Source organism: Centruroides vittatus, unplaced genomic scaffold (assembly GCF_030686945.1).
Source record: "Centruroides vittatus isolate TY-2023 unplaced genomic scaffold, ASM3068694v2 contig_4, whole genome shotgun sequence".
NCBI lineage: Eukaryota > Metazoa > Arthropoda > Arachnida > Scorpiones > Buthidae > Centruroides > Centruroides vittatus.
Genome location: NW_027122214.1, coordinates 4,537,062 through 4,549,658, shown reverse-complemented (window position 1 = coordinate 4,549,658; position 12,597 = coordinate 4,537,062). Strand labels below are relative to the sequence as shown.

Sequence of the window (12,597 nt, the reverse complement as noted above, 5' to 3'; positions counted from 1 at the left end):
GAAATATATACATGAGTAAGTACATAAACACACTAATGAATACCTTGAACCATACAGAACCAGGAAAGCATTGGAGCCCTTGAAGCACTGTTCAGTTGATAGAAGTGCGGTGTAAATAGTTTTTTGCAAGGTCCAAGAGGGCTGAAGTCAGATTTTTATCCTGAAGGAGCAAGCTTTCTTGGCAGGGCCAGCTGCTGCCCAAAGGAAGAAGACGAATAGGTTCTCTGAAGTCCTCCAGCATCGGGCAGTAGAAAATGTAGTGCTGGACTCCATCCGGAACACCACAGAGATGGCACAGGTCACTATCAGAATGATCAAATTATGGAGGTAGCTGTTAAACCTACCATGGCCAGTCAGGAATTGAGTGAGCTGGTGGGTGTCATGGCTGTAAATGGTTGGTTTACTGGTTGGGACGCTGGGTAAAAAGTTCCATGTTGTCCTTCCCTCCTACAGTTGTCCCACTGCTCTTGCCAGGTGTTGATTGCTTCAGTTTTAAGGAGAGATTTAATGTAGGAGGCAGGAATGAGAGAGTAAAAACACTCATTCAAAGAGAGACTGGCAGCTTCCCTGGCCAGGAAGTCAGCCCTCTCATTGCTGAGCAGGCCTGTGTGTCCTCTTATCCACGAGATGGCGGAGGTGTTTGTGGAGAATGCAATGCAGGCCTGGATTTTGATGACAATGGAGATTTTGGCAAGTGACAATTAATGGCGTCAATAGTAGACCTACAGTCTGTGAAGATATTGATCCTGCTGTTGTTTTTGTGGTTATTGCACCACTCAATGGCCATCAAGATGGCTGTAAGCTCGGCCTGATATGCTGAGCAGTTGGAGGCAAGATGACGAGACCTGTTATGATATTCCACGCCATCTTGGTAAACCACAAACGCACTACTGACATTGTCGTCAGACTTAGAATCATCGGTATAGATGGTCAGATCTTCATGATCCAGAGGCTGAGTCTGGATTTGGGGCCGCAGGAAGGGAGGAAGCAAATCCGATGGGTGGCAAATAGTCTCATAAGAAGTGAAAGATTGGTTGGCTAGACGAATGCTGTGACCCTTACGAAGGTGCCAACCCTTGGAAGCTAATGAAATAGCAAGGTCAATAGGCATTTTACCAGAAATGACCTGCAAGGCAGCCATGGAGGAAGTGGAGAAGGCATGGCAAATACGGAGAAGAGCCCTGTGTTGTGCACTATGAAGTTTCCATTCAATGTGCACACGGCCTAAACAGCCAGCCCAAACTGGGGCGGCATAACAGATCATCGGTAGAAAGATGCTGTCATAGATTGTAGAAAGACTAGCTGGGGAAAGATCTCATTTTGACTTTGCCACCCTGGAGACAGTGTTGAAAAACCTGTTTGTCCTGTCGGTTATGTAAGCAATATGGTCAGCCCAGTTTAACTTGTGGTCAATAATGACCCCTAAATACTTGATAGAAGTAGTAGTTTTTATGGAGACCCCATCCATTTTAATAGTAGATGGCCTACGATAGAGATGAGGCTTACCAGGGTTCGTAAAGACGATTCCCTTGGTTTTGTTGGCGTTGAACGTTAACTTGTGCTTCTTGCCCCACTCAGAAACATTGTCCATGACTTTTTTAGCCTTACACTCCAATCCAAAGCGAGAAGTGGCTGCCACTAGAATCAGAGCATCATCTGCATAGGCAAAAATGCTGTCACAGTCCTGGATATTGGAAAGGAAATTATTAAAAAGGAGATTCCAGAATATCACAAACGGAACCCTGAGGGCAGCCTCTAAAAGTCTTTCTTTTGATTTCAGTGTTACCTGAGATAAAAGTAACATACCTGTTATTAAGGTAGTCTGAGATATTAGCAGATAAGGCATGGTAGATATTAGCAGGACAGCAAGCCTGTCGCAGCCGCGAGAGAATTAGCGGCCACCAAGCGGCATTGAAGGCGCTACTAATATCCAAACTAAGCCCAAGAACATAGGGGTAAGACTGAAGAAGAAGTTTAACCTTGTCAGTCATGGCAAGGATAGCGTCAGAAGTGCCCCGGCCTTGTCTAAAGCCAAACTGATGGGGACTAAAAAGATTACTGGCCTCTAGGTGCCAGTTTAGCTGATTGCATAGGAGACGGTCGTAGACTTTAGAAAGAACAGGAAGAAGAGAAATGCAGTGATAGTTGTTGGGAGTGCAAATGGGCTGATTCCCAACTTTTGGGATAGGTACAATTCTTGCTTCCTTCCAGGGGTCCAGGAACACCCCAAAATAAAGACAAGTGTTCATAAGGTTGGAGATGATGTTGAGACAATTGATCCATATGTTCTTCACTATGCCTGTAGTGTGATCCCATCTAGGCCGGGAGCCTTATTGAGCAAGAGTTTATTAACAGCCCAGTCAATCTCGGCCTGGGTAAATGGAGGAGAATTCTCTGTGTCAATAGGATTTTGAGTACAGTTCCTAATATCATTATGAAAGTCAGAGTCTTCTGTTGGATTATCACCCAAACACACAGAGTCCAGGATGGAGTTAATGGTGGTATCAATATTGTCAGTGTGACCATCCCCAGTATCAAGAGTTAAAAGGCAAGTCTGCTGTTTAAGCTTATTGGCACACAAGCGGTACACAAAACCCCAGGGGTTTATAGAGGCTGAAGAACAAAAGTCTCTCCATGAGGTGGTCTTTGCATCCTTAATTGCTTTCTTATAAGTTACCTGAAATTCCAGATAATTTTTCTTGAGAATATCCCTCTCAGAGTCCCTGCTGCTTTGATAAAGCTTGCGTAATTTATTATTTTTCTCCCTCATTTTAGCAAGGTTATCATTCCACCATGGTACTCCTGAGATGCTAGGCCTACGGAGAGGAATTGCATGGCTGCAGGCCCTATCGATAGAGTTAATGGTGTTATTGATAATGCTGATGGCAGCCTCTCTAGTTGAGACCATGCTAAGATCAGCAATGTGAGTGTCCAAGTAATTGAAGAATTTGTCCCAGTTAGCCTTCCTGGCATTATAGCACCTGATGTAATTTCTGCTAACCTTCTCGGCCCCGAAACCCATGGTGAACTCAATGGCATTGTGATCAGCTAAACTGTCTTCATCAGCAACATGCCAGTTATGAATCCAATTAGAGCTCCTTGCAGTGGCAACGGTGATGTCAATCCAAGAGCTACCATTGTGCCCCTGGAAATTAGGAGGAAAATTGGGATCATTGATGCACAGCAAGCCATTGCTGGCCAAGAGGTCTTCAAAGGCCCTACCTTTGTCATCCAACAGATCCCCTCCCCAGGTGGGAGAATGGGCATTTGAGTCACTGCCCATTATGATTTCAGCATGATGGAATTTCTTGATTGATTCGTCTAGGTTTTTAACTATGAAGCTGTAGTCGCTGCCTTTTCGACAATAAAAACTCCCAAATATGATTGGGTGATTCCCCAGCTTAGTCTCAATCCGTACCATTTTGTCATTGCTGACTCACTGATGGAATAAAACTTGAAGATTGTTTTTAGGAACAATAATGGCGACCCAGGGGTAAGAGTTATTAGACTGAATGATGAGGTGAGAGTGAGGGATGCAAGCAACTTTGTTTTTCACACAATACGGCTCTTGGATTAGGACAAGGCCATATTTGTTCATAACAGTGCCAAGATAAGAGGTGGCATTGATAGTCCACTGAAGGTTAATTTGCAGTATACGAATTTTTCCTGGATCACTCCCGATAATTGGTTCTCAAAATAAGTTGTGATTTCATTCTTCTATATACAGGACACTCTTTGTCGAAGGCATTGTGAGTGTAATTTCCATCTTTGTTTTGTTTACAGTTGGTGCAGGTAGCGTCATTGTTCTTCTTAGGACACTCCTTAAAGCAGTGTTGTTCGTTGCACTGGCTACAGATAGAGTGTTCCTGCTTACATTGGCTACTAATATGGCCATATCTGCAGCATTTGTAGCATTGTATAATCAAGAAGTGGCCAGCAACTGGGCAGCACACCCACTCAATATTAATACATTTTAGTACCATTAATAACTTTCTCACCTTGAGTGAAACATCAATTAACCATGCCATGGTATTAGGGTCCCTTCCCTTGATTGGTATCTGTACAGTAAATTCTCAGCAGAAGTCTTCTTCGCTGAGGTTAGCGTTGATTGCCTTGTTCTGGTTAAGTACAGCATTGATTAAGTCTTCTTTGGAAATATGTCCTGGAACATAGCCAATTCTTATCCTAGGATTCCATCTAGAAGGTACCTGGGTTCTTAAGTCAGGAGCTCTCTCCTGTAATACCATTCTCAGCTTTTCAATATCTTGCTTCGCTGAGACATCAATTGCCACACCACTTTTGCTTATTTTCCTAATGCCCTTTACGCCTACCTTAAGTTAAGCCGGATTAATGTTTTCTTTGATGAACTGTTTAGTAACCTCAGAACCTTTGGTCTCATCCTGACCATATACCAACAAGGTGTTGATAGAAGCCTTGGTTAGGCGAGGGGTGTTGATCTTGGGCTTTAGGAGGGCATCTCTATAAGAAGGAGTAGCATGACTGTTAGGTTTGTTAACTGAAGTGGAGGTACTTATGTTCCTACTATAGTAGGGTGATGTTGGGCAATTACCAATGTGACTGGTCATTTCCTTATGATCCTTCTTGGTGGCAAGTTCAGAAACTTTACGATCAATTTCCTGGATCTGATGGCTAGCCCATCTGCTGTCAAAAAGATCTATTATCTTATGAGCCTGCCCGATGATGAAGTCGGCATTCTCTCTTTTCCCCAAATGACCATTTAGATGTTGCTTTAGGAATTTCTTCATGTCTTCTAAAATGACATAGGTCTTGTGCCTAAAAGAGGAATAGGCAATGTTCTTTTCAGCATCCACCGGAGAGTCAGCATAAATTGAACCATCGTTGTCACCCGAAACAGTGCCCATAGGGCTAGCAGATTGTTGTGTCATGAAGAGTAAAACAACTGACAAAGGCAAGTATTTGGACAGTGTGTAACACACCAACTGGTAAAAGTGGAGTAGATAGCCATGTAAAGGGCGCCCAGTAGCCCAAGAAGAATCTGCTACAGCAAACCAGAGATTAGCTGGAGCAGATCGAAAGAAAACCAGTTGGTGGCAAGAAAGGTTACTAACCAGGTACTTGAGGACAACCTCAGCAAGAGACGAGTACACAAAATCCAATGGCACAGTTATCCATGACCACAAAAGGCCTAGAGCTGGCAGAAGTGCATAAACCAAAATATACACAACTCCAGGCAGGCTGCAGAGAAGTACACCTGTAGGGGTGGTATCCAGAAAACATAGATGTCAGAGTCCCAGAATCCTTGTTGCTAAAGATGAAGACTGTAGGGAAAAACCAAAGAGAGAGATGGTCCAAAAACCGTGATGACACCGAAAGTGCTGGAGACAGCTGCCTAAGAGGGTCCAGGAACTTGAAAGCTTGCCAAGCACAGCTTGGCTAGAGCTTCCAGCTGAGAAGACTTCACTACAATTCTAGTCAAAATAGACAGTGCACCTGTCTGATCCACCTGGAGTGCAACAGGTGTTGGAATTGACACCAACCAACACTGGCAGTCCAGGAGGATGGGGGAACTGGTCTGCTAGATAGCGGGTCTCCTCAAGTAAACCAAAGGCAGACAAGAGTGTCTCACTCCAAACACAAAGCACAGAACACAACACACAACATGTAATCCAGAGTGCAGGTGAAAACCATTGTGTAATCCAAAGGGCAGGAACTCCAAACACAAACACAGAAATCCAGAATGGCCATGGAGAATGCTCTACAAGAGGAAAACTCACCCACCTTTGGGAGGCCAAGATGGACAACACACAAAATCAAACACGCTGACAAATAAATTGTCAGAAAAGTTAGGCTTGGAAGAGCTAAGCCTAAAAAGGGCCTAACACCCTATACCTTAGTATAGGTAACATGCTCCTAAGCCTAAAAATAGGGCTAACTGTACTAAACTAACTAAGACGTGGAGAGCAAAGCAAAAACACATCCTTCCTCTACACCAAATGTCACCCAACAATCACACGAAATGCACAGACACCATAGGCTCAGAAGGAACTCCATGGTAGGCACTATCAATCTAAGCCAGGATCATGTTGATAAAACTGCATCAAACTGCTGGCTGACTAATGGGTATCTCTTTGGAGGAACAAAGATTCAAGTCATCAATACAACTACAGAAAATGCATTTTAAAAGACAATACATACAGAAAATAACACATCATGCATGAATCTATACAATACATCACACCAGAAATAAATAAAACCATCTTTTGGCATTAAAATTTTTTAACAAAAGTGAAATTAGCACTTTAATGATAACAGAATTATCTATTAGCAATAATAAAAACAAATACTTTTAACATTTCATTGACATCATCTTCAGGTAAAATAGATTGTTTTAAAAATACCTGTTATAAAATTCATTTGACCAAAAGAACACAAAGATGTAAATATTAAATTTTGAATGATATAAATGAAAGATATTAAAAATATAACAATTTTAAAGTTGGATAAAAAAATGATAAAAATAATCAATAATGTAAAGTACAAAAATTCGGAATAAAAATGTAATAAAAATGATACTTATGAATAAAAATAAAAAAAATATAAAAGTATAAATTTAAATGTTTAAACAATGATAATTACACACCTTTAAAAACCTTAAAATTTGAGTAAAAAACTTTAATAGATCAAAAACATTTGTCCATTAGTTTTTTACTCAAATTTTAAGATTTTTAAAAAGTGTGTAATTATTATTTATACTTATCCACTTTTATATAGAAGTTAAAAAAGAATTTAAATGTTTGGCATAAGGTATATTATTAAACGTAAATGTTTAATAATATACGTTACGCCATACATTTAAATTATTTTTTAATATTAAGGTTTAAATATTGTAATTCACGTGTTTGGGATTTCTGAAGTTAGTTTGTTACACGGTTCCTAATGATTTATAATGAATCCTACATGAAGATAGATTTGTGCTCAACTTATTGTTTGAGTAATTATCCTTTGGCCCACAAAGGTATAAAATCATGATCCAGTATATTTTTGGATAAGTCTGTGGTACATCTGCTGAATAAAATTTTTCCTAAAATATTTTAATTCTCTTGAAACCCCCACTTCTCATTCAATTTGAGGGCAAGCATTAAAAGTTTACCAGAAATGCTGCTTAACTAAAGCCAGAATTTACAACAGAATAAATTATTTTTATTTAATAAAAAGTTTCATTTTAAATTTAAATAGTTTAGCAATTTTTAAAATGATATCTTTCACTAATTAACAATTTTAATCAATTAAATATTTTAGTTTGCAAAACCAATTTTTTAAAAATAAAGATTAATAATTCATTAGAAAAAAATTTAAAATAGCTAAACATTTTCTATAATTTAATCATTTTGCTTGTTTATGCTTTTTCATGTATACATGTAATCTTTTAAATGAATATTCACTCAGCACTAATCTGAACTAAGCTTAGAGTTCTCCAAAATGAGTAAGAGCTATGGGATTGACTTCCAGTCCGTCATTGGTACAATATATATTAAAATTTTTTTCTGCCCTATTTGTTTATATTTTTTACTGCTAAACAAAACAAAAGTGCTGTATGGTGATAAAAAATATTGTCATTCACAAACATTTGTATCTTCCCTGATAACTTACTGAGTTGACAGAGCAGTTAATAGCCATTAACTTCAAGGAAACTGATTCAATCTCTAAGACATAGAGAGTGCTGTTTGAGATGAATTAACCACCAGTCTAGACCAAACATTCACAGTTCTCTGCATGTTTTTAATGTTCTGTTCATTTAAAAAAAATGTTCTAGTAATTCTAAATGTTTAATTTAACTTTACTGTTCTATTATATGAAATTAAACCTGAAGATGTCCATAATGGGCAACTTGATATTTATTGGTTTTATATATGTTACAAGCAAAGCCCGATTTTACACCAAACTAGTTTGGCATAAGCGTTTCAGGCCAAACTAGTTTAGAATTATTATTCAAGTATATGAATGGTTAAATATATTAATGGTTAATTTAAGTTCATCATAAAACACAAATAAGTTCATTTTTAATTTTAGTTTGATTTTAAAAGTTATTTTTATTATTTCGTTTGAATTTTTGAAAATATTTTCGAAAGTTAATTACCTTTAAAAGTGCATTGCTTAATAAAAAAAAAATGCAAACTGATAAGTACTGATTAGCTTATTTTTATTTTATAGTTTTGTACGAGTGTCGTGTCGCTTCTAATGAATACCGTTTTTGGTTAATGTTACCCTAGGTATCGAAGATGGCGGCTCGTCTCCGATTCCAGCAATCAGAAAACAGGGAACAGTGGGGACGCATGTTCTAACCTAACCTATTTTAATAATTTGATTGCTCATAATTATGGTAATTTATTAGAATAGGTTAGGTTAGGTTAGAACGTGCGTCCACACTGTTCCCTGTCTTCTGATCACTGGAATCAGAGACAAGCCGTCACCTTTGATATCTAGGGTAACATTAAACCTGTTTTTATAATTAAGTAGACTATGTTTGAATAAATATTGTTCATCTAATTGATTGCCTTTTAATTTTATTTTAACCATTAATATACTTGAATAATAATTCAAAACTAGTTTGGCCTGACATGCTTATGCCAAACTAGTTTGGCATAAAATCGGGTTTTGCCAGTAACATATATAAATGAAATGTTAGTTTACAGTAAAATTTCTACATTTTGAAATTTGAACTTGAACAAATTGAACCAGCATACTCTGCAGGTAGACAGGAGAATAAGAAATTACCACTACCATAAAGAAGACAGAAAAACTATTCACAAGGTTTTTACTGGACTTGTTTACTATTGTTGAGTTAGGGTCGATTTACACACAACAGTGACGTGCCGGCACAGTGACCGTTTGGTGCATAAACATCGATAAATATCACACATAGCCAATCAGAGTTTCATCTATAACACTTGTATGATTGACAGAATACAGATCACATGTCATAGATGAAACTCTGATTGGCTATGTGTGATATTTATCGGTGCTTACCGCACTGTACCAGCAGGTCACAGTTGTGTGTAAATCGACCCTTACTGTCCTAGAGATAATTTTAGAATCTTATTACAAGTTATTACACACACATTATACTTTAATAGTACAATTATTAATAATGTAATGTTGGCAAATTGAAGATCTAGAAAACAAACAATTCTCAAACAATAATTTGTGCCACTGCTTTTATAGTTATGAGTAGTTAATATCTGTTAATGGAAAAAAGAGACGGCAGATGGTATTGCTTCACCAAAGCAGAAAAATGTGAATGTGAAAAAGAAAGGAATTTTATTAAAAAACAGCAGAATAAAACTTGCAAAAAAAACAGGGAAAAAAAACATACATAAAAATAAAATATTTAAACTAAATAAAAAAAATAAAAGACTAGATCTAGTTTAAAAAAGATTAAAATAGCAATATTGATGACCAAACAAAATAAAATGCATGAATGCTCGCGTCTAAGCATTTTTTTTTATTTGGCCATCAGTAGATGGACAACACAAATGTCTGAAGGCAAATATTCGTCTCCCTTGATTCGGCACAATTTTAACACCAAGAACTGGGAAACAGTGAATACTGAACATTTATCACAAATAAACTTTCCACAATGCTTGATGTTTGCCAAATGTTTGCTTGGCATTTGGTAAATAGTGAATGTTAAATAAAACGTGCCCAGCAAAAATTATATAAACAAAATCTAACACCTTATCTTCGCTGAGAAAGTTTAATTTTAAACAAACGTTTTCAGCCTATACTATTCGATTTTTAGCCTGATGATGGCCTATAGAATAGGCTGAAAACGTTTGTTTAAAATTAAACTTTCTCAGCGAAGATAAGGTGTTAGATTTTGTTTAAATAGTGAATGTGTTGATATGCTCTTACACATACAAATGTAGAAAGAAATAGTAAAGAATGAGCATTCGGTCTAAATAAGCATGTTTCATTCAGGAAAAAAAGTTGATCTTGTATTATCACTTATAGACAAAAAAATAGGGCAATTTCTTAAAAAGTAAGATGAAATATGAGACCTCTCATCTTACATTGTTATTGCTTTCTACTAGAGGAGCAATAAAATGCATGAATGCTTGCATCTAAGCATTCATGCATTATGCATTCATTCAAGCATTCATGGACAATACCCTGGGAGGAAACAGAAATGACTGGCTGCAATTTGGCAGATTGAGTAAGTATTCTTCTTGGGCATTTTCAGTGAAGGTATTTTTTTTAAAGTTGTGTGTGTATATATAACTGTGACATTTAAATAAATATTTTATTGTCTTTTTGTCTATATTTTATTATCTTAAAACAGAATTATAATTTTATTTAGTAAGAAATGTGGATGGATAGTGATTTAAAGGAAGGAATGATACCAATAAAACAAAAAAAATTCAATAAGAGCAGATTTTTTAACTCACTAAAAACCTTTTTTTGTGTCCCAGTACAAACAGCTTTAGATAAAATGTGATTTTTAAAATTAAAATCTGAGGTTTTAATTAAATCTTATTAAATTGAAACAATTTTTTAAAACAAAACACATTGAACAGAAATATATCATGTATATCAAAATGCATTATGTGAACAGTTTGATCATATAAGTCATGGATAATAGTTATTACATATGTGAAATCTTTAATTTAGCAGTTTTTGTTCTCAGAAAACTTTCATGAATCATTATTTTTTGTCACATATGCTTTAATAAGGATTTTGAAATGTTTATCTGCCAATAATTTAATACAATTGTCATAAACACCTTTAATATTTGCATTCTTTAAGAAATAATTAATTAACTTAGTTTTAATTCCATATGGGCTCTATAATATAACTATATTAAAATTGTTTTGAAATATTGCTGATATTTCTGAAGATAATCTTTTTCTGTAGAATGGTCGAAACACACGACATAATTTCTATCTAAATATTCTGGCCCTTTTGTCTTCAAAACCTGCTCTTAATAACCCACTGAGTGCATCTGAAAATCAATATAAACACATACGTTGAATAACAATATTTTAAAGGCGGAATGTTGATATAAATGAAAACAATCGAATTGCTTATTAATTTACTTAAACTTGTTTGTTTTTAAAGAATCTGTGAAACAACTTGTGATCACTTTGTATCTTATAATTAAAGCAGTCATACATAGCACAAATAACCCCTCTTCCAGCCATTCTAATTATTATGAGATATAAAAATGTTCAAAACTTTATATTAATACCCAAAAATGTCTCCTTATACATGTGGTACAAATGGAGTGAAGTGTAGTTAACTCCTCCAACCACTAGATGGCAGGCAGAAGCTTGTCACCAGTTTTCAGCAGAAGTTTCCACTATTGTCGTAAACTATTTGGTAACAGCATGGATGTGGACACTGAAACCACACCTGTGATCACCAAACATCCCATTGGAACACAAACTGAACCACTTTATAGCACAGATAATATTGCACTCTTATTTTGTGAAAAGACATGTAATGATGTGGGTACCCAAACTAATAATTATTGTAAAAAGCTGTTACCTAAACCTAATAACCAAATAGTATATAACCAACAACTTCTCCAGTAATGATAGTTGAACCTCAATTCACATTTGCATCTGTGTTCCCGTCCATGGAAATCTATTAGTTTGAAAACGTGTCTACATTTGAACAGTTTCTCTCCTTTCTTTAAGTTACTTTTCCTTAGGGTTTTGGTAGATATTGCGTCAAAACTGCACTGCCTTCTAATAACCATTATTTGTTCACTCTGAAAAGGAGAAGCACGTGCCACCTTTGTGGCCCCGAGTCTGTTTCCCCGGCATCGCTGCTAGAGGCGCCTCGATCTAGTTTCACCGTTCTTTCCACCAGCTCTACACTAAGCTTAGTTTGAAAACTGTATAATCCTATAATAGAAATTATGATAAATATAAAACTAGTCAAAAACGTTTAAAATATTTAGTTAGTAGCTTGTAAAAAGTCTTTTTTGAAGTTACCAACTAAATAACTTAAAAAAGTTTGATGTGATTATATTAATAATTAGCAATAATTAACCGAAAATAATTCACATTTGTCTAATTGTTTTACAGATGTTTATTTTTATTAATTAATATCCAACCATCTGTCTCCTATTCCTTCGTAGCCTTCGCCCTCATCTTCACTCATGGGATTCTCAAATAGCATATAATCAGCATGTAAACATAATGCAAACATACAAATAAAAATAAGCTGATACAAAGTGTAAAATGTGGTATAATACCCATGTTATAATACTCAAATGATGATAAAAACAATTACAACGAATAAGAAGCGATACACAGTTGGTTATGACTACTAATACTTATCAATTTATTTAATAAACCAATAAAAATGCCTACTTGCCGGTTCTTCAAAGATACTTCTATTTTTAATATCAATTATCATTTATGTTTATATACATAAGTATGTATAAAAAATCTATTGGAAATTATGTTTTAAAGATTGCCTCTGTTAAAAATTGAACTTACGGTTTTGGAAACATTAAAAAACGCATAATAATCATCATCTAAACCTTCGTAGCCTTCGTCCTCATCTTCACTCATGGGATGCGCCATGTTCAATCACCGAATACGTTTC

The 12,597-nt window shown here is 36.1% G+C and overlaps 1 protein-coding gene across 1 annotated transcript in view; it reads right to left on the bottom strand.

Moving 5' to 3' along the window:
• LOC136976306 (dnaJ homolog subfamily C member 11) overlaps nt 1–12,597 on the bottom strand; it is a 73,731-nt gene extending 61,134 nt beyond the window's left edge. The window contains exon 1 of the mRNA XM_067271552.1: nt 12,489–12,597. Within this exon, the coding sequence (XP_067127653.1) occupies nt 12,489–12,575 (87 nt within the window). The 5' untranslated portion in view covers nt 12,576–12,597. The remainder of the gene's footprint in view (nt 1–12,488) is intronic.